The 23564-nt window shown below is 35.7% G+C and overlaps 3 protein-coding genes across 7 annotated transcripts in view; 1 reads left to right on the top strand and 2 right to left on the bottom strand.

The window, feature by feature from the left end:
* Positions 1–397: 397 nt before the first annotated feature.
* On the bottom strand, positions 398–3569 carry LOC108990987 (monofunctional riboflavin biosynthesis protein RIBA 3, chloroplastic). The gene is made up of 7 exons (XM_018965126.2): positions 3379–3569; positions 2985–3309; positions 2496–2717; positions 2036–2361; positions 1381–1510; positions 977–1273; positions 398–857 (listed from the first exon to the last, which is right to left on the bottom strand). The coding sequence occupies exons 1-7, from the start codon at positions 3435–3437 to the stop codon at positions 651–653; spliced, it is 1566 nt and encodes a 521-aa protein (XP_018820671.1). The 5' UTR covers positions 3438–3569; the 3' UTR covers positions 398–650.
* Positions 3570–11283: 7714 nt separating this feature from the next.
* On the top strand, positions 11284–18779 carry LOC108990988 (UDP-galactose/UDP-glucose transporter 5-like). Its single transcript, XM_018965129.2, has 11 exons — positions 11284–11397; positions 12388–12501; positions 12729–12821; positions 12985–13050; positions 14850–14948; positions 15659–15738; positions 16231–16343; positions 17740–17828; positions 17949–18035; positions 18141–18209; positions 18299–18779. The coding sequence occupies exons 1-11, from the start codon at positions 11284–11286 to the stop codon at positions 18395–18397; spliced, it is 1023 nt and encodes a 340-aa protein (XP_018820674.2). The 3' UTR covers positions 18398–18779.
* Positions 18780–21895: 3116 nt separating this feature from the next.
* LOC108990984 (nodulin homeobox-like) overlaps positions 21896–23564 on the bottom strand; it is a 30733-nt gene continuing 29064 nt past the window's right edge. For all 5 annotated transcript variants that reach the window (XM_035685078.1, XM_018965125.2, XM_018965124.2 and 2 more), the window contains 2 exons: positions 23519–23553; positions 21896–22550 (listed from right to left, as the gene is read on the bottom strand). In XM_035685078.1, coding sequence (XP_035540971.1) covers positions 22037–22550; positions 23519–23553 — 549 coding nt within the window. In that variant the 3' untranslated portion in view covers positions 21896–22036. The remainder of the gene's footprint in view (positions 22551–23518; positions 23554–23564) is intronic.

The raw sequence follows: 23564 nt of genomic DNA on the forward strand, positions 1-23564 counted from the left end.
GCCCCTAGCATCTGGACAGGGGCACCTGCCCACCAGGGTCGATGCTAGGATACGGGGGGCCCAAACTGTTTCCATAGACAGCGGTGGAACAGGAGCACCCCCCATCAGGTAGAACCCTTAAAGGAAAGAGTAAAAGAACAAAGTGTAGTATTACTATTTATTCTTGATTTTGTTAATTTCAGCTATACGAGTTAAGACATTTTAAATGATTTTATAAATCAATCACTTACATAAATAATTATTTAAAATATTACACATCAATTAATGACTAAGAATAATAAAATTCATTATGAATAACACGATTTCTCAAGAACAATCAGGAAAACTCAGATTCTAAGGTTGGGGAGATAGAAATTCTAATATATTGGGAAAGATTTTACATAACCATACTTGTTCGTTTAGCATTTATGACATGAACACTCCCTGGTTATAATCTAAATGTCAAGTAAATTTCCCAACTAAATTAATAAAAAAAGGGAAACGCAGTCCTTGACAAATTGAAACGAATGAGAATGGTCGTTAACAAATTGAATTAACAGGCCAAAAACCTGTTGTAACTGATCTATTTTGTACTGTAAGAATTGGCTGATGTGTTTGTAAATGAATGAACATGTTTGCTCTTGTTGGTTATTTACATTTGGATTGATGAATCAGGCTAATGGTCCTTGTATATCAGACCCGTAAACATGACCCATCTTGGTTCGTTTGGTTTCCAAGTACTTCTTGTTTTCCTCTGTAATAGGTGTCATGACAGGAACCCGCCCAATGACTGCCAAGCCGTACCCCTTCAGACCAGTGAACTTGGCCGGATTATTGGTCATTAGCCGCATTGTTCGAACTCCAATGTCTCTTAGAATCTGCAGGCATCAATTTTGGAAGGTCAGTCACCAACTATGACAATGTAGAGGAAGTTTTGGAATCAAAGAGGATCACTAAAAAAAAAAAGGCAATGTACTTTTGAAATTTAGAAACTGACCTGGGCACCAATGCCATACTCGCGTGCATCAACAGCTAGGCCAAGTTCTATATTGGCCTGGACTGTGTCATGGCCTTGATCCTGCAAATTATAGGCCCGAAGTTTGTGACCTAGGCCTATTCCTCTTCCTTCATGACCTCGAAGGTAAACAACAACACCTCTACCAGCTTGCTCTATTAACTGCATCGCCAAATCCAACTGGTTACCACAATCACACCGAGCTGAACCAAATATATCCCCTGTTAAACACTCTGAATGAACCCTTACTAAAACATCTTCTCCATGGCCAATGTTTCCCTGTGAAATTTTGAAGGAAATTTTTCTTTAAAGAAAAAAAGCTTAGCAGAAAATGGCACAGCTACAGTTTATTAGATGAACCCTTCTGGTATAAGGACCAGTTTTACCTTTACAACCGCTACATGTTCTGTTCTATCTAGCTTTGAGCGATAGCAGTATGCCTGAAATAGACCCCATTTTGTGGGCAGACGCGAAATAGCAGTCCTTTCAACCAAATTCTCCCTCTTTCTCCTGTACCTATAAGCAGAGTACACACAATCATATTATTCAGTAAGCATAGTCGTTTTTGCCTCCCTCCCCCGGTGAACGTTAAATGTCAGAATTTATATTGGACAGCAAGAAGAACTAAAGTTCTAAAAAAAAAGTATAATCCCCCCTTTTGTTCATAGACTCCCCCTTTTTAAAAAACTTCATCTGACATTACAACTTGTCCTGAAAGTTTAAACTAATAGAAAGAAATAAATTTAGTTATTGAAGTTAGTACAAATTCATTCTACTTTTCTCTTGATTAAAGCCACTACTACTGAAGTAATTATTGAAAAAGAGTGTTTACACGTTCAGTGTATGCACATAATACCAACATTCACATGCATATCACCTGAATTCAGCTTCGCCTTATTAAATTGACAATTTATTTTCTTTTATACCAGGAAAGACATCCGAAAGAGGCTGCCGAGTGCTGATAAGGAAAAACCTTAAAACATTTACCAAGAAGTTTTCATCTTCTGTACTGAATCAATACGTGATCAGTGTGTAGCTCACCTAATTAAATCAGTTATAGACACAATTGGAATGCTGTGCTCCAACGCCAACTTCCTTAAAACGGGCAAAGACGCCATGGAACCATCATCTTCGTCAACGACAGCAGAAAGAACGGAAACTGGTCGCAAGCCAGCCAGTGAAACTAAATCTACAGAAGCCTCAGTGTGACCAGCTCTTCTAAGAACCCCACCATTTCTGTACTTGAGAGGAAAAACATGACCCGGCTTTCGGAAGTGTTCTGGCTTAGACTCGGGAGATGAGAGGGCATGAACAGTCTTTGCCCTGTCCGAAGCTGATACTCCAGTTGAAGTGCCAGTTTTTGAATCCTATTCAGGCAAACAAGACACGTTGAGGTACCTGAAAATCGGCCTGATGCAAACCTCCAATTTATATGGTAGTATATGCATGGTGCTGTAAATTTATACAAGCCCAAGAAGTAAGAATCGCCTAGAGACGGTACCACTGTGATTGTGAAAGTGGGGGCAGAAGAGTCTTCATCTTCAGTGTCTGGCGACATTAGAGGAAGCTTCAGTCTTTGAAGATCCTCCTCTTTCATACCCACCGAAACAATTCCTGATCCGTGCTTAACCATAAAGGCTACGTCCCTGGGATTTGTAAAAGTTGCTGCCATGATAAGGTTTCCTTCAACATCTCCACTTTCATCATCTACAACAATCACAAACTATGGAATTCGCGACGGAGGTTAACATTAACCTTCACCAAGACTAGAGTTTTGTGAAGAAAGCTAGGTACGTACCCATTTCAATTCGGGTATAACTAATCTTATAAATCTCATGAAGTAAACTAGTTCTGGTTTATCAATAACTATATAATTTGCAAAGATGGGTCAGATAGGATAAATCATGCTTGAAGTTCATCATGTTCGGGCTTTCACTTCCAATTCGCATAAATTGTCAAACACTATGATCAGAATAACGATGGAACAAACCTTTCCTTGGCGTAGTGTATTAAGCGCCTGCTCAATCGAAGAGTATCCGTCGGATGGACAGTCAGGGTCACCCTCAGCATCGCTGACAAAGAAATCAATGGTTTCTGGAGTAATTTCAGCGTCTAATGTCCCAAATGGTGCTGAAGCTGACTCGTCAAAGGAGCCCAACAGAGAGCCATTTTCAGTCCCCTTCAAAGTACTGTCATCATACAGGTTTCCGGCACCAACTCTAGAAATCCTAGTAGCCAAACAAGGATGATTCAATAACCTGTGCTTGTATAGGTAAAATCCCGTGCTCTGACAAGCCGCCAAGGATCGGTGCCATCTGCAACAAAGTCGTCATTGGAACATCCGTTTATTCAACGTGAAGAGGGCAGAGACAGAGAGAGCTTACCGTGAGCTGGTGAAGACATGCAGGGAAAACAAGGGATGAGGAAACAAAGCAGAATCCATAGATTTAAGAAGCCTCAGAGAGTTTTGAAGAAACTACTGTACTGTCTATGAAGGAAATTATATTCTACGTGTTTTTGGTATGCATGTAACGTATCGAACGAAGGAAAAAAAGCCCACCTCTAGTTCTGGATGTGTTTGCTCTAGTCAGCACCATTATCCAGAAGTTTTATACTTTTTAGAAATGTACGGAACTTCCAAAAAGTTTTTAACCACATAAATGATAAATCTGTTTGATCACTAGGGTTAGGCTTGGGCAACGGAACTCCGCGATCTCGTCCAATTAGGTACTGTTTGGATGGTAAAGGTGTTCCATTTTATTTTATTTTATTATTATAATTTTTTTTAATTTTTATATAAAATATAATAAATATTTTAACTTTTTAATATTTAAAATAATAATAATATTAAAAAATAATATTATAATAATATTTTATTTAATTTTTAAATTTAATCTCAACTCAACACATTATTCACACGTATCTTTAATTTGTCCGTAAGCCTCACCACTGAATGAGCCTCACGTAAGATCAAAGTCGTGTTTTGTACGCATTGCCAGGATTCTGCTACTCCATCAACTACGTACATACGCGGCATTGACATATTCGTTGAGATAAATAATATTTGTCGTCATATAGTTACATAAGATCATTTTTATTGAATTATCTAAAAGTTAAATTTAATAAATATTTAATTATTAAAAAATAAAATAAGTTCATATTAAATTAGTTTATATTTATTACAGTAACTTTCAAAAAATTTTCTAAATTTAAAAGTTACTATACATACATCAAATACATATTTTATTAATTATTTCTCTCTCCCTTCTTTCTATCACATATTTTATCACAATTAATATATTAATTTAATAAGAACATGATTATTAATTAATATATAATAAGTAGAATAGTAAAATATGATAAAATTAAATAAATTAATAATTAAAAAAATTAAATATTTTTTAAATTATTAATTATTCATTACCATATAATGAATAAATGTATAATCTAATATGGAGATTTAATGTGAATAATCAAAATAAAATTCATCTTATATTATTTTATTATTATATAATAAAAAAATAGTTATTCCAATGTGAAGATTTATGTGAATGGAATAGTCAAAAGTTAAATTTCTCTTATATTCATCAAAACTGTTTTTTAACTTTAGTTAATACAATGAGAGTACTCTAAGTACATCATATTTTTTAATTTTTGGATGAATATGAAATTCATATGAAAAAATTAATTTTTTTAATGATAAACTCTGTAAGAAAATAAGATGAGAAAAAAGGTCAGACTTTCATTTACGCAATGCTTGTGTTTGGATACAGAGGTCTATGAGAGATTACAACTTATGAAATGAATTTGTGCAGATCAACTAATGAACTAAATATGGAATGAAAGAATAAAATCATGCTGAACAATATCTATAATATCTGACTACAGAATCACTGGGATTTATATTATGATGATTTTTTGGTTTATGATGACAAGATTCGCGGGTAGTGATATTTGGCTTATTTGAACTATTGTGGTTAACACCCTCTGTAAGCTGATGGTGAGTGGTCGGATCAGCTTGTTAATCAGAAAAAAGAACCTAGCAGTAGTGGCTTGTTTTGTAAATATATTAGTAGCGGTGAAAAAAAACCGGTAAACCGGACCGAACCGAACCGGTGAGTTCGGTCCGGTACCGATTCTATTTTTTTCAAAACCGATCGAAATCTGTATGGTTCTGGTTTACTGCATCGGACCGGACCGGTTCATATAAATATATATTTTTAATTTTTTATATGATTTTTATATTGTATAAAATTTTGATATCTAAAATAATCTTGTATTATATGCTATATTACTAATTAAAATAACATTAAAATTTAAAATCCTATAAAAATAACTATATATTATCACTATAGTCTATAATATTAATAGTTATACTAATACAATATCACTATATATTATAATATACTATAATATATCACAATATTATCTATTATAATATATCACTATAGTCTATAATACAATTATAATATATATTATAATATACTACAATATATTATTACTATATTATTATATACTATAATATTTATAGCATATTATATATACTATATACATAATATACTAGAAAGATCAGACCGAACCAAACCAAAATTGTTAAAATTGGAAGTATCGGTTTAAGGGTGTAACCGGTGCGGTATTGGTTCTTCAAATCTCAAAATAGATGTATACTGGTTCGTTTCTAAAATATGTCTAAAATCGGACTGAACTGGACCCGTTACACCCCTATATATTAGCACACTTCTCTGAGGAGGAGATGTGTTTAAGACAAATATTGTTGTTGAGAACTTTTTCTCAGATAAAGTGATAATCCACTTCAATATGCTTGGTTTGAGCATGGAAGATGGGATTAGAAGCCAAAGCAAGAGCTCCCAAGTTGTCACACTAGATTATAAGCACACTGGGAAGAGAGATTTTAAGGTCTTTGAAGAGCATTCGTGGCTATGGTAAGGGACCTATATCCAACTTCAGTGATTCTTCGAGAGACAACAACTTGTTTTTTTGCAATCCATGAGTAAGACAGGGGCCAAGATAAATACCAAATCCACTAGTTGATCGTCTATCATCTATGGAGCCTGCCCAATCTAAATCACAGTAGCCAGTAAGAGAGAGTGTACCACAAGAGAGATGTAGACCATGGGTGATGGTACCTTTGAGATATCTTAATACTCATTTAGTTGCGGACCAATGAGTGCTGGTAGGGGCATGAAGAAATTTACATAGTTGGTTGATTGAGTAAGCAATGTCAGGTCTAGTCAGAGTGCATTATTGGAGGGGCCATGCAATTTGTCAATATTTAGTGCCATTAGTAAGAGGTTCTTGTTCATGCTAAAATAATTGGTGCCAGATGATACTGGGGTGGAACATGGTTTGGCACCAATCATGTGAGCTCGATGCTGTAAATCCAAAATATATTTGGATTGTGTTAAGTAAAGACCAGTGTGATCCCAAGTAGCTTGAATGCCTAGAAAGAAAGCCAAATGACCAAGATCTTTTAAGGCAAATTCTTGTTGTAGGACTTTAATCAAGGAGGATATATGTTCAAAAGGAGTTCTTGCGACAAGTATATCATCAAATTAGACAAGCAAGTAAAGATGAATATTATCTTGAAAATGTAAAAAGAAAATGGTCAAGTTGTGATTCTAAGAAGCCAAGAGCAATCAACACTTGGGACAATTTTTGAACCAAGCCCATGGGGCTTGTTTGAGTTCATAGATGGACTTTTGGAGCTTACAAATGTGGTTGGGGAATTGTGGATGTTTGAAGACAAGTGGTTGCTCCATGAAAACAGTCTCTTGCAAAGAGCCATGTAAGAAGGCATTTGAAACATCTAATTTCTTGATTTGCCAACCATAATGAATTGCAAGAATAAGAACGATTCGAATGGTGGTTGGTTTTATCATTGGACTAAAAGTCTCGGTGTAGTCAATGCCATCTCGTTGTTTATAGCCTTTGGCCACTATGCAGTCCTTACATCTATCAAGAGATCCATAAGCTTTTTTACTTCAATTTGAACACCCACTTGCAGTGAACTACATTGTGATTGATGGGACATGATCCAAGTTTGGTTTGCTTGAAGAGCTTGAAACTCAATAGTCATGGCTACTTTCCATTCCAAGGATTTTGCAACTTGAATAAATGAGGTTGGTTCAGGTGGTAGAGAAATGGAATGAAAAACTTTAATGGGGTATTTTATGGAGTAATATAACTGGTAGTCTGGAAAGTGTTTTGGTTGAGAGCTACCAGCCCTTACTCTAGTGATCATGGGGTGAGAAATATGAGGAGTGGGTTGCTAAGATGAGTGAGATGAGGCCTGAGGAGAAGGGGAAATTGATGAAGATGGGACATCAGTAGGAGGGGGCATGATGTTAAAGATGCTTCTATAGAGGTAGGCGAGGGAGAGTGTAAGAAGTAGTTGTCAATGAAAATGAGTAAGGAAAATGAAGAGTGGAAAAATGATTTAAAGATAAGGAGGAAGAGACAATACCTGATGGAAGATCTTTGCAAGGCTAAGAGTAGGATGTGGCATAACCTTTTGTTGTAAAACACTGCTCATCAAAAACCACATGCCAAGAGAGAAACATCCTATTAGAGCTTGGGTCAAGACAACTATAACCATTGTAATTGGAAGGATAGCTAAGAAAAATACATTGTTTGGTCCTAAATTCTAGTTTGTGTTTGTTGTTGGGTCAAAGAAGAGGAAAACACGCATAACCAAAGACTTTATGAGATTGGCAGGCAGGATCTTTGTAGAATAATTTTTTGTATGGAGAGTTGAAATGAAGGGTGGGGCTTGGCAACCTATTGATGAGATAAATAGTAGTAGAAAAAGCATCGGACCAATAGATTTTGGAGAGGTGTGAAGTGGTAAGAAGAGCAAGACCACTTTCAATGATGTGGCGATGCTTTTGCTTATCTACACCATTTTGTTGGGCTGTGTAGGGGCATGAGAGTCTATGATGGATGCCGTTTTGTTTGAGGAATTGCTTGAAGGAAAGGGAAGTGAACTCCTCTCCTCTATCTGATTGGAAGTTTTTTAACCTTAAATGAAAAAAGATTTTCTGCAAGACTTTTAAATTTGATGAAGTATTGTAGGACATCTGATTTGAGTTTGAGAGGGAAGAACCAAGAGTACATGAAAAAATCATCTACAAAAATCACACTATAATGAAAGTCTTCAATAAAGGAAAGGAGGGAGGATCACACATTAGAATGTAACAATTCAAGTGCATGAATGCTTTGTTGAGTAGAAGCAGAAAATGGGAGCTTCTTATTCTTTGCCAGTTGACAGGGTACACATACAACAGATGATATTGACTTGGAGACTGGTAAATTAAAATTGTTAATGACATGTTTGAAAATATCAGGAGCTGGATGTCCTAGTTGACTGTGCCAGATGGGGAATGATGTCTTAATGCCAAGGAAAGTTGTAGGAGTTTTTGCTTTATTCATGAGCAACGAGTTCAAGTGCATTGGGTAGAGTCCATCCTTACTTTTTCCTTGCAAGAGTATCTTCTGAGTGTGATTGTCCTTCACCATAAAGAAATTAGCAGTTAGGATAAAGTGACAGTTACTGTCATTACAAAATTACTGAATTGAAAGGAGATTGACAAATGCACTAGTACAATGTAAGATGTGTTTTAAATGCAAAGAAGAGCCATTAGAGAGAAACGTAGTAGAACCAATATTTGCAATGGACATGTGGGAACCATTTACAAAAGTAACATTGTCTGTGCCCTCAAATGGTTACTGTAAATGGAGATTCTCAAGTGTGGAAATGATGTAATTATTTGAAGCATTGCATATCACAATTGCTCAAGTTCTTTCAAATGGACAACATTTGATTTAGCCACCATGTTGCCAACTAGGGGTGGGCTCTGACTCCGACAAAGTCGGAATGTCCATCTCTGACCTCCGACTCCGACTGGGGTCAAAGGTAAAAATCATCTCCGATTCCGATCAAAGTTAGAGTTCGACCCCGATCAAAGTTCGGAGCTCCGATCAGAGTGCATGTGGGCTTGCCCTGCTCAGATTGAGTCTGGCCCACGACCCAATATCCAAGGCCCAATCTAAAATTCAGATTGGCCCATCCATGTTTAAAAATATTAAAAAAAGTACAAAATAATGCAAAAAAATAATTAAAAAATCTAAAATACTGTAAAAAATAAAATTTAAATACAATGACTAAACCGTATACAATACAAAAATATGTCATTTAATGTGTGCAAACGATAAATTTAAATTTAAAACTACAAATTCGCAATAAATTTAAATTTACAACACCAAAATATAAATAATGTCATAGATTTGATTCAAATAGACACAGTCCCCCACATCAATCCTGACAATCCATGCATTTTTGAGTCGATGACTCGTCAACTTGATACTCAATAGTGATTTCCTGATTGAAGTTTTACTGATTAGATGCACTATCTTTTCTTTAGTCATTTAACTATAGACTTCGAAACCATCAACCAAGATATACATGACATAAAATAAGACACATTATGAACTCACCTCCACCTCTAACTCTAACGAGTTTTGCATGATGGTAATCATGGTATTGAGTTTCTCACCAATAATGGGGCCAGGGGATTCTCTGTCCCACAGTGCGTTCATCTCAGTCATCCACAATCTGGGGTTCACAACTAGATCTATAAAATCATATAAATTATAAATTAAATAATGAAAATATTAAAATTATGTAAATAAACATTTAAAACCATAAAGTTATCCGATTCAAGCTTATAACTCTTGGCATCAATAATATCTACTCTAATGGGCATTGAACTTAACCAGTTCTGTGTACAAACGAGGGTCTGGATGGTGGTTAGAAACAATGAACTCCGATAGGCATCCAAGACACGACATCCGGTACTAAACGCCGACTCAAAGGCAATCGTAGTGATAGGAATAATTAGTACATTCCTGGCTATTCGAGAAAGGTCTAGAAACTTTTCAGAATTCACCTTCCACCAATTTAGTATCTGGAATGTTTTATTAGGTGTCTCGACATCTTCCATAAAGTAATACTCAAACTCAGATTTACACTGTATAATATTCCTCGATAAATGGTTTTGATGATACCGTCGTAGCCGTAATAAATTTGAACTCTGTGCAAGTGTGTCATCTAAGAAAGATGTCAAGCAGGTCGGGCGTAAGGAGCTATCACCTTCAGTTGAAGACTTACTACTGCTATTGTAATGACTATATAAATCATCAATATCACATTTAAGCTCGCTAATAAACTGATCAGCATCCTTATCACCGATGATGTCCATAATCCAAAATTCTGAAATCGTCAACTTATATCAAGGGTTAATTATCGTAACTACAAATAATAATCTATTTATTTTTTTAACATCCTCCAATATTTATTATATTTGTATTTCATCTTCATAGTCATAGTATTCAACAAACACATATTGTCAGTACAATTCTATTGCAAGTGGTCAAAAAGCTCCAAGAGATCCTCAAAATACATGTTCGAAGAGAGACAGAGAGAGAAGATGTTGAAGAAGGAGAACTGGAAATGAGAGAGAGTTCCTGTGCAAAAATGAGGGGGAGAAGTGAGAAAGAAATGAAGGGAGCCATGTGTTTTGGACTCCTTGTAAATAAAACGACATTATTTCACTTTAAACGGAACAACGTCGTTTAGTTAGAAAGGAGTCATGTGTTTTGAATCCCCTTGTAAATAAAACGACATTATTTCACTTTAAACGAAACAACACAACGTCGTTTAGTTAGGCCAATTTTTTTTAAAATGTCTCAAGACTTCGGAGTGCTTGTGGCTCCAAACTCGATTCTGAATTCTGAAAACTCTGACTTCGTTGGAGTCGAAACGACATCGGAGATCAAACGGAGTCGGAGTGGTCGAAGCTGGCCCAGTGATCACTGCTGACAGCCTAACGTTACTCAAAATAAAATAAAAACATCATCTTTATTCTTTTTGGGGTAGGAGGGAGTCGCCGGAGGGAACGAAACGCTCGCTCAGTCGGTGATCACTGATCTCAATAACCAGTCTGTCACTGCTTCCTCATCGGTTCCAACTTCCAACATTAATTGGTCGTTAAGAGGCATTCAGAGAGACTATAATTTCACCAAAGCTACACTAATACGGGCGTCGTTTAAGAAACATAGAGAAGGAGATGTACCGAGTATCGGTGACGCGAATTGCCGGAGAGAACGACCAGCTAATGTAGCGGGCCAAGGATAGAGGATCAAAGATATTGAACTGCAAGCGCACTCGAGAGAGGGAGACAGGCATAGGAAAGAGGGCCTTTGGGGCGGCTATGGCGAAACCAACAGCAGCTGCAGGTGTCACTTGGAAAGAGAGCAATTTATGGAAAATGGTTTTTTCCGTGGTCGGAATCATGACCACCCTTGTTACCTACGGTGTCTTACAGGTTTCAACATCATTTTCAAAACTTCTAATTTTTTTGTTTATATTTAATATCCTCTGTAGATTATGACTTTTGTCTTGTTTCTAGGTATGTTACGTGATTAGTGTTGTCTCCCAATCATACGTGCATTTTGCGTTCAATTAAATTTCGATTTCAACTATTAACTAATTGAAATACTGATTTTTCTGGTTAATCTTGATTTGGACTACATTGCAAATAGATGAAATTGAGTCATATATGCTCCATTTATGTTAAGCCGATGAAATTGAGTCATATAATTCGCTGACGATGTCTGTAGGACTTCCATTACTGGTGCATGGCATGATAGAAGATTTAGGTGATCAGTTTCAAAATTTGGAGTGAGGGGTTTCTAGAATCTTAAATGTGAGCCACCGTTGGCTACTTGGGTGTGAGCAAACTATTTCCTTGAAATTTTAGTGGCCATGGTTGAAATTATACTGACAATTTTTTCCCAGTTTTCTGGGTCATAAATCTTTTTTCGATAAGTAACAACAGAAAAGTTAAAATGAAATTTGTTCTGATCTGCAAGAAAGATTGAACCATTTGACTCTCTCGTACACAAAATGAATTGATAAATTGATAAATAAACAATCCTTACTTGGTCAGGATTTGAATGCTTGCTTAATGCCAAGTCATTGTCACTGGTGGGGCCACATTTTGTACCGTGAGAGCTGATGCATTTTTGTTTTCCCGTTTTCTAAATGACTAAATCAGTTTATTAAGAAGAAGCAGAATGTGCACTGGTCATTGTCTGTTTTGTAAACATGAGTTCTGTAAAATGCTCCCCCCCCCCGCCGAAAAAAAAGAAAAGGAATGAGGTGCAGGGTGAGGCTGTGGGTCAATATCATTGAGTGCATATGTAACCCACCAATCCTATATGTACATACATATATATGACACAGTAATTAGTTATAGTCTACAAGTGGTCAATCATGCTATTCGAAGTAACTCAGAAATGTTGGTTTCATGCAGGAAAAGATCATGAGAGTACCATATGGGGTGAACAAAGAATATTTTAAATACTCGCTGTTTCTTGTTTTCTGCAACCGCATCACAACATCTGCTGTATCTGCAGGTGCTTTGCTGGTGAGTAGCTGTTACTGTGATATTTTTTTAGGCTTACAGGGTCAGTAGACGTTGATTCCTAGAGAGTAAAACTGATGATCACCCAAATGGATTTTTCAACTGTGTTTAAACTGCAACCTATCTAATGTGCTGTGCTGTGCTGTGAGAGTGGCTTTGGTTGATTCAGCAACTTCTTGGATTATAATTATTATTTTCATTTATGATTTTTTTTTCCCTTTTTGTTCTAGGCAAGTAAACAAGCCTTGGACCCAGTGGCTCCAGTTTACAAGTACTGCCTTGTGTCAATATCAAACATACTAACCACAACATGTCAGTACGAGGTAAGCTGTCTAGATTTTCACATTTCTATGCATTATTACTCACTCCATAGGCAAAACTAATCTGCTTGTTTTCTATGTTTCCTTTTTGCTACTTTTCTGAATAAGTAATTTCTATTGCTACTTGATTGATTTTACACACTTTATTGACAAAGGCTTGTTACAGGCCCTCAAATATGTCAGCTTTCCTGTCCAGACACTTGCTAAATGTGCGAAAATGATACCTGTTATGGTAAGTTAATTGTGCATTTATTTATTCTGTAGTGACAGTATTCATTAATTTCTTTGTACAATCTTTTCATTTTTTGTATAATGTATTCCTATCTCTATAATGGAAGAACTGCTTGTTTTGGGTGCGTCACATTTTGCTTTCTTCTAGTGCTATTTCTATATGAGTGGGAAGGAGAACAGCTGTTCTTCTGTTTTATTATCCCTTGTGAGTCTTTAAATTGGGGAATTGATTACAGATTTTTGTCAACCACCCACTCTTTATCTTCTTTAGATTTCCAACGTAGCAGTTAAAATTAAATTCTTGTTGAAACTGTTGTATATAATTTGTAAATTTCATATCATTTCTGAACTTATTAACTCTAGTTATTGCAGTTTGCTTCTGAAAATTGCTAAGCAAATTGTTGAAACACAGTTTATGGACTCTCTCTCTCTCTCTCTCTCTCTCTCTCTCTCAATAAGTGCTTATGAGTGATGCATTTACTGGAGAGTCAATGCATTCTTGCTTTTCTTATCTCATAATGTCATTTTCTTTCATGTTGATTGCTTCTTTCTCCTTTTTTCCATGGGGATGGGAGAGGGGTACTTGGTGGTTCCACGCACATTCATTACTATCAAGATGGATCTTATGAGGCAGAAACTTATGAGAAAATGATTGTTTTTAGCTCCAGTCTGTGAGGGTGAATTATGACTTGGTCTCATCCCCTGCCTTTAGGTAGATAGAATTCTCTCATTCAAAACTACGTGCATGTTTGGGATTGCGGTGGGAAATATAACTTATAACTTTAGGGCTTATAGTAATAAGTTCTACTATTAAAAATTTATTTATTGTTTGGGAACCATATGTTTAAAACACTTTTAAATATGTTACGTTTGTTTGGAAACATATTAAAAAAGTGATTTCTGAGGAAGAAATGACGATTATTTAAATTTTTAAAGATTATGACCATATTCTTGAAAGTTTGAAAGTTGTAATTATCTTAAAGTTGTATGGGCATTTTTGTCCATTGACAGTCTTTTTAAAATTCGAATTACGTTCCACAGTATCCGGAAAATCATGTTTGAGAAAAAACATCAAAATGATATTTTTCCTCAAATGTACTTTTTAACTTATTTGAGATTAAAAGTGCTTTAATATGTAACACCCAAACAACCTAATTTTTTCCATTAAAGAGCTTTTAAAGCTATTTAAGCACTTTTTAAGACTACTATCGCAACCCCAAACAGGCCCTACAGTTATTGGCAGATTTTAGTCTTGCTACACCAATCTGTCATTAAAGGTTGTTAAATTATAGGATGTGTGGCTCTAGTCTGAATGAACGAAATTAAATATGAAATTTGGATAGCCATGTAAACCATCAATCTTAAGTAGACAATTCAAGAGAAACATTTGGAGATTGAGAGGAGCACACACGCGCGCGCGTGCGGGGTGTTTGATCAATATTTACTTCAATTGATCTTAAGTTTTATATGTTCACAATTTAAACTTATTAGAAAAATGAAGAGTATGATGGCCAGGGACGGTTAAATTATAACTTCTAAAAGAGGGCAGTGGATCATGGAATGTATCTTGGTGACTAGCTTTTCCATCTCTATTAATGGGAAGTTGATTGAGACATTCCTGAAGATTAGTTGAAGTGATGGCTTCGCTTAAACTTCTCTTTGTTTTTACCTTGAACTTTTTCCCCTCATGAAGTTCATTCAGTCAATTGATGACTTGCATCATTTTTCCTGTTTTTTTATATGGAGAACCTTTAATCTTCTGCATGTTATGCTTCTCATTATGAATTGTGTATCACACAGGTTTGGGGCACCATAATTATGCAGAAGATATACAGAGGACATGACTATTTGTTGGCTTTTCTAGTGACGCTGGGCTGTTCAATATTTATTCTATATCCGGTAATAACAGTGGCACTATTCTTGAATTATTTGCCTGATTCATGACTCTTTTGCCCTCTTTTTTTTCCCCTTTTTTCAATTGTTTTTTTTGTATAAGTAAATGAACATAAGACCTAGCCCACCTTTCGCCACTTGACCTAAGGTTTTTTGTGCACAAGTTGATGTTTGTGTTTCTTGTGTTCAAATCAACATGCAACTATATTTTATGTACTACTGTAACTTGGTTTAATTTCCTTTCACATGAAGTTCCCACGAGAACTGAGTGTGACAATGGAAGAAATAGCAAGCTACCCTAGGTTAGTTTCTTTGATGTTTTAGTCACCCTTGTGGATTGTTTTCATACGTTTCAGCATTTAAAATGGTTTTTGTTGTGTTGAAAATGTTATCTTCAATTCATTTATTTATTTCTTTAATAAAAATAAGTGGATGGCATATCTTTTAGTTATGGAATTTATTATCAAAATAACCCCAACTATGATGGTATGACCACATTGTCATTCGAGTATGCACACTTGATTAGGTCATTTGACAGCACACGGAGTAGTAGATTTAAAGTCACTACTACAGTGAATTTTGTTCTCACATGTCTGCTTTATAAATTAATGCCGGTGTTAATTCATGTGGACTCTGTTGAGGACACACAAGAACCTGACTAACTTGTCTTTTAACTTGAATATGATCCGAACTAATTCTTGTGTTTGCTTCTGCAGGCAGCATCTGATATCAGTCCATACAGTAGAGGAAGGGAAAACACCGTTTGGGGTGTCTCCTTATTGATTGGTTATCTCGGGTATCATATGTGAAACTCATATCATCTCATTATTAGGATAACTGATCTCTATAATTGAAAATTTCTTTGTATTAGCTATTAATTATATATTTTTTTATCAATATTATAACGTAAAAGTTGTAAATATTTCTGCTCCATTATTTTTTTTATTAAGTAACAAAAAATCATGAAAATTATTGTTATTTTGTTAAAATTCTTATGCCTTGATGCTTGACTCTCACACATGGAGTTGTATAAATGGTTTTTTTCTAACAATTCTGCCTATTAAACTAAATTGCATACATACAAATAAACATCTAGTCCATTATGGCAATATATACTACTCCCTTGATGCTTCATTGCTTGTCATCCTCACATCAGCTTGGTTGTAACATTTGGCATTTCCATTTTCTGAATGTGTTGCAGTGCACTTTAGAATTTACCTTCTAAATGATAATTGAGAGGTGTTTATTCATTTCCTGTGAATTCAGATGTTCATCTATGTGGTTACAGGTTTGATGGATTCACAAGCACATTCCAAGACAAACTTTTTAAAGGCTATGATATGGAGATACACAACCAAATATTCTACACAACATTGTGTTCTTGCATTCTTAGCTTGACAGGTAGGTTTTTTGCGTTATGTCAATTTTGTGACTTCCTAAACACTCCGGTTACATTTTGGTTGAGGATATATATGGGAGATGGGCTGCATGAAGAAGCATTATAGATGTGTACAAAGTTTTTTTCTTTACTCTGTTTGAGTGCATTAAGAATGTTGTATTATCATGGCATATGCTTGATGTGCTCAAGATTTTGTTATTTCACTATGAAAGTTACCTTCAGTAATTGATTAGTGTTAGCTTGGTTCAAGTCTTGAGATATGATTTTTCTTTTCATATAATAAAGATCAAAGATTTTATGCCAGTTGAGCTTTCTCTCAATATTGGATGTAGTTTAGTGAATTCAACTTAACCCTTCTAAGGCTTTTATCCCAACTAAATTGTTATCATTCCGAATTGATAATTGGAAGTCTGTGAGATGGTACTTCTATTTGAAGTTTAGCCATGTCAATCACTGCGACATATTTTGTCGTGGAAACAACATTAAGCACTAATGCATGTTGCATGGTGGGACATCTAAGCTAAACTCTGGATATATATTTTTTTTTATCTGTGTGACAGAAAATTTGTGTCATATAAGGGCTTGGAAAATATGGTGCGATTTATCAGACTACTTTTGCGAAGGACACTATCTCTACTTATCAGGCATCTTTTTCTTTGATGTCAATAGATTTCTAGAATTCTAGGCCTCTGTCATAAGCGTAGGCATGGAAGAAAAATTGAGTTGTTGCTCAAGAATGTGTTATAATGGAAGTAGGCTGAAGTTGGCTCAAGTAATAAGAGCATTGGTCTTGGTGGTATGCTCCTTCTAGGTCTAAAGTTTGAACCTTGGGTGTAAACAATTTCAAGGGGCCACATCCCATTGGTGAAAACTGATCATTTACCTGATTCATGTGATTGGTACACATTGCACGGATCCGGGGTTTAACTGAATAAAAGACATGATGCATTTCCACAGTTTCAGAGGGTTCCTTGTCATAAAAAAAGTAGTGAATAGTTTGTGAATAGTAATAAGCTATTTGTTAATAGTATTGAGTAGTAGTGTAGTAGTCTAAGATTACTTCACTTACCAAACACAGCTCGAATTTTGTGTACAACACATCTTGTGTAGAGTTATAGCCTCATCCAGATGCAACCTAAACTTATGCTATACGGTAAGTCATAAATGGAAGTATTCTCATATGTAACTGGGGCAGGATGACTGCCCTTCCCTTTTTCAATTTCCATTTGATCAAGTAATGTAGTTGTATTTCAATTTTCTGTAAGTAATAAATTTTAGAACAGACAAAAGCAAGTATGTGTACAAGCATATTGTACTACTTTTAGATTATATTTTTTTCTTTGTTGCACTTTAGCGGTTGGTGATTGATCTGTTTTGATGTTCATCGTTTTGATTTAGGTTTTATATTACAAGGACATCTACTTCCAGCAATAGATTTTGTTTCTCGCCATAATGATTGTTTCTTGGACATTTTATTGCTTTCCACTGTAAGTGACCTTAATCTTCTTGTTTTGTTTATTCCCTTTTTAAACAGCGTTTTATCAGTATTTATGAGAATTTATTACCATTTGTTTCATATTCTGTTTTTATGATGATTTTTGTTACAGGTCGCAACAATAAGTCAATTTTTCATTTCTTACACAATCCGAAATTTTGGGTCCCTTACATTTGCCACCATAATGACGACAAGACAGGTAAAGTATAAATCTCCATAGCAATGGTTCATCTTCTATCGTTTGTGTCTCACAACTATGTTTCTGGTGATGGTATCTTCTCAATCTCTCTCGTTGTTGATGAAGTTGGTGAGCATCATGCTGTCATGTGCGTGGTTTTCCCATCCCCTTAGCTGGGAACAGCGGATCGGAGCTGTAAGCATCAAGTTGAATCCTATCCTGGTCATTTGTTTTTTCAAATTTCTTTTGGAGTCCAACCACACTACATTGGATATATTGATCAGGTTACAGTCTTCGGTGCCCTTTATGCAAAAGGCTTCTTGAAACCACCTTCAGAAGCTTCGGAAAATGGAGCTTCTAGTCCTGTGAAGCCGAATCCATGATGAGGGTCAGTTTTAAGCTTCCTAGCTATGAGGTCTGGAATTCAAGACTGTCTAACATTTAGGTAATAGGCAGCTTTAATTTTAAAGCATAAAGCTGCATGTTGGAAACTGAGAAAGGCTAATGCACAAGTGATTTTACATATAAACCTAGAGAGAGTATCGCATGCATGCACACGCATCTCTCTGGATCCGCAGCATCAATTCTCATATACACAAGGATCCTACGAGTCCACATTTGTTTAATTTATTTATGTAGTCTTGAATGGGAATGAATGATGAGAGAACGAGAGATTGAAAGAAAAGGTTTTGAGGTTTATTGTTGTGCTCATTATGCACTTTGAGGCCGTAACATACATTTTTTATGTTGTATATGTCATGTGTACTTACACTATGCCTACTTCTCTCATTAATAAAATTCTTCTTTACTAATAAAAAAGCATGCATTCTAAGTTGTTCATAGTATATATTTATCAAAAAGCGGTGCTACTCTGCCCTCTGCATGTGACTGTTCACTCTGCCCTCTGCATGTGACCGTTCACTATGCTGCCTAATGCAAATTGTGTTTGTTTTTTAACTTTTTATTTCAAACATTTTTTAAACATGTTTAAATATTTTTAAAAAATTAAAAATATATATATATACACTAATAGTCATTTTTTAATCATTAAAAAAATTTTAAAAAATAAATATATAAACGGTTAAAATGAGTGAACAAATTGATGAGGCATAGTAGATTAAAAAAAATTCTACTTTTTACTCTGAGTTGATCTAGAATTTGATGAGCTGTCACATCAACGATTCGATAGTTTCAATATAGGTAGAGGTAGGAGTAATATGAGTCCTGCTATGAGTCCCGAATTCGGGACCCAAAAATTGTCCCGAATAGAGTAAATTTTTTTCTTTTTTATTCATGTATTTTTTTAATCATCATAAATATTTAAAAATAAAATAAAAAAATTCACAACATCATTATAAAATATTTTTTTAATCATTCGGTAAAAAAAAAAAAAAAAAGTTCCATTCGGGACATTTTTTGTTTCTCGAGTAATATATAGCATTATCATTATCAAATCTCCAATTTGTCCAATTACCTAGACCAAGCATCGAGCATTTTGTACCTTGGTCACTTTATCTTTTAGGCATGGATTATGGAAGCTTAATCAGTGCTGCAAATGAACTCAACCGTACTGATTTCGTAAGTTTCCGAGTGGATCAGACATTTCTAGGCAATAGAAACATAAGACTACTTGACCTATTCCCACATGTCATTTCTTCGCCAATGAGAGAGGGTTGCATCATGCATAGTCATCTCCATAGTTGCTTCATGCTTGTAGGCCTTGCCACTTGAAAATAAAAAACAAAACAAAGAGACTTAGGGGCCGTTCGGGAATACAAATGTTCTCAAATATTTTTGAGCATTCTCATATATTTCTTTTTCAAATATCACTCAAATATAAAATATTTTCAATTTTAAATGTTCAACATTTTCATATAATCATTACAACATTTTCAAACTTCCAAACAAAAGACAAAAAATAATACAACATTTTCAAATTTTAAAATAAAAATTATATTAAAAAATTATATTCAAACATTTTTTAACTTTATAATAGTTTTATTTAACTTTTTCTTTCATTTCCCAAAACTCAATAAAACGTCTTAACTCAAACTATTCCATTGTTATTTACAAATCATTTTACTACTATTCACAGATATTCTGAGATATTCTAAATATCCAAACATACTTTTATACACTTACCGAAGACCAAACTTAACTGGCAACCATATAGAGGAAATCAATATGATCAACAGACTATCATCGAGACAGGAGACCTATAATGAGAAAAAGAAATGAATAGCAATTTCATCATCTATCAGATATTATCGAATCTCACCCCTTTGGCCACCGCTCTACACAATTGATTCATAGGGGTGTAGAACCAGATACGGATCCAGAGACCCGATCATAACCAGATCCATATCCAAGTTTTAAAAATCGAACAATTATCTGCCTGGATAAGCTCGAAAAAAATCTGGGTGATAACCTGACATAAACTTGAATATTTTGAAACTATGGTATTATGAACAATGAATCTATGAAACTATTGCCCAGTTTCCTCGAGAAGGGATCTACCTATGCTTATGTCGTTGACGGAATTCCTCTAGGAGGATCTGAGTCTCACATCGACCACTACAGCAACAATGCCTATAGGATGCCAGCATTTGCTTTGTAGAAGTTTCGAGTTCTCTTATTTCATCCAAAACAATTTGCCTGTTCCTACACTATGCTGCAAAACCCTTGGTCACCCCTGCATTAGTAATGTAAAATCAATCGGTTAGATAAAAAGTTCAATTACAAACTTAATTTCTTTGTTCTTCGATTTACCCAAACCCAAGCTGGTCCTCCTAAAGGAATTTCATCAACAACATGAGCATAGGCTGATCCCTTCTCGAGGAAACTGGGCAATAGTTTCATAGATTCACAGCGTTCATAATGAGAGGAAAACTGAGCTTGGGACCAAAACGACGTAAGGAGGGTGTAATTAGCAAAACAAAACAATTTTTTTAAAAATGACCTGCTTACAAATAATCGATATCCATAACCGGATCTGGATTCATCTTACTCGCTCGAGTCTAATATGGACAAAAATTATCCAGATTCACAAGGATTTTTGGGTTCTGAACCGGACAAAAAAAAAATCCGATCCGGATGTGCACCCCTACAACTGAACAACAATAAATCGACCTGTCGCATGGACATACAATCTGAGTGTAACAAATCCAATCAACTTGGTCTTAAAAAGTTCACTTGCAAGGTTCTTGTTTTATTAGATCTAGTAGTTTATTTTAGTTGGGCTGGGCTCAGAGACTTTGACGGGCTCAGAAGACCAGACTATATTATTTCTTTAGTTGTATTTCCTTAATTGGGGCTAGGCAAAGTATAGACCTAGAACTCTATTTCTTTTATGTTTGTTGCTTCATGTTTATTTGGTTAGGTGGACTTGAGTGGCCACGACCTTAGTTGTTCCTGTAGGAATCGTGAAGGTATAGGTACCCAGCGTTATTCTGTGTAAGACATTCTGTAATGTTAATTGAATCTTCTCTCATTTTTTTTTTTTAAAAGAGCTCCCCACAAAGAGAGCAAATCAGTGTTAACTTATCAAGTCCTCGAGGGGAGATCTAATTTACAGAACTGAGAGCTAGGAAGAGGATTAAGCGGAAAATTTGTGCAGGTATATGGTGCGTAAGTGCCATAAAAGCTCTTTGAAAAACAAAAAAAATAATAAAAATCCATCCGAAAAATTCCACATTCTAGTAGTTGATCCCGCTTTTTCTAAAGGGCTTGTACATCCTGAAGTTATATCTAACATTACTACAAGGATTAAGCTGATCATAAGTTCTAAGGTTTGCACTAGGCAAGAATACAAGGTGGTGGGGTGGGGGATGAAGGAAAAGGTTATTTACTTTTACCCCAGTTAAGCTCGGTGTTGACAGCTCTTTGATCAAACCCTAATCTATCAAGATCCGGCTTCAAGGGCACGCGAAATTCCTGCCTCAAAGACGTTTTAATGATTATAACATGTGAAATTATCAACTTTCAGGCAACAAAAAATACAGCCATTTAGTAATCAGTTACATTCATTGAGGCCGCAACATGAAAATTCTGTTAGCATCCCACAATACTCTCATTACCCCAAGTTTTGATTCAGCCTCATCAAATGAACTGCCGGTGGCTTCGGACGGGTATGGAAGTTTCGCCCCTCTCTCAGCCTTGAGCTCATTAACATCCACAACACATCTCTCTAATTCCTCCAGGTTCTTTCCATACCAGTTACCGTGCACCTGATACACCTTTCCCTTACCAATCTCCTCTCCTTTCACATCTACAAGCACAACAAACTGACCTGGCCTGCATTGAACAAATTCTGCAGGGCCAATGTCAACAAACTCAGCCATGGCACTCCCAGAGTTCTCACCATTAACACTTCTCAACATGCTTCGAGGATCTCTTCTCTCCTTCGCTCTGGCGTTAGCATCTTCACTTGGTACTGGTCCTGCCCCACCTTGCTTGTCTGGAAGGGCATTGTCAAGATCTGAAGTTGTACGTACATCTTTAGCCGTGCGGGCCAGCCTGGCTTTCCGATTATTCAGCCTGTTGATAAACATAAAACATATATATACGTACAAATTTCAGTTACAAACAAAACCTGAAAAGATGTGAAAAATACTAGGCTAGATGTAATATTAAAAAATATACTGCAGTGCAAATAATGTGCTTATTTCAGGAAATGCATTTATCAATAAACGAGACATCCAAGTAAGTTTCAGAGTTCAATCATCACCAAATAGATTATATAAATTATTAGACTAGAAGCTTGCCAAAAAAGATTTGGCAAGATTTTCAAGAATGTCCAAAAGAGTAAGAGGGTAAAAGTCATCATTAGAATTGTGTGTTTGGTTTGGAGGAAAAGTTGGGCGACTTTGAACCCAGTTTGACCATGTAATTTTTCTTTTGGATAAGTCAGTTTGCCAATGTAAATTTCCCAAAGAACTCCCAGTGGTGCCACAAATATTTCATTATTAGCAAACATCCATTCCAACAGCTACTGATGCAACACCTATTATGATTCTAGGACCCCCCCCACCCCCCCAAGGACCAACAATTAGTGACATTTTGTGGACAACCAAAGGGATCAAGTCTGTCTTCAAAGTAGAATTTCACCTAAACCGTCCGTAGAAGTGAAGAAAAGGGAGATACAAGGGAAACGGTCCAAAGGTACCGGACACATTAAAAAGATATAAATCTCACTGATAGATATCTCCTCCAGAATGTTTGCACCTCTTAGGACATATTTACTTTTCTGTCACAAAGTACTTGCCAGCATTGTGATGAAGTTATTAAGGGTGACAGTGCATCGTCTTAGATTTCCACCTATACATTAACCTCTAAAATGACATTTTCACAGCAAGCCGTAGCAACTGACAAAATCTTGCAAGAATCACAGAAGCTCCAACCTGTTATCTTAATTATCATATGGATCTTTAAGTGAAACATCAAAAAGGAAAGAGTTAATAAACCACTGGTGCCAAAGCTAACGTGAACAGTTTAGGCATTCTCACCAATTTTTTAGCTGCGAAGCCGTAACTTCAGAACCCTGGAAAAGAC

The sequence above is a fragment of the Juglans regia genome, chromosome 14 (genome assembly GCF_001411555.2).
Source record: "Juglans regia cultivar Chandler chromosome 14, Walnut 2.0, whole genome shotgun sequence".
Taxonomy (NCBI): Eukaryota; Viridiplantae; Streptophyta; class Magnoliopsida; order Fagales; family Juglandaceae; genus Juglans; species Juglans regia.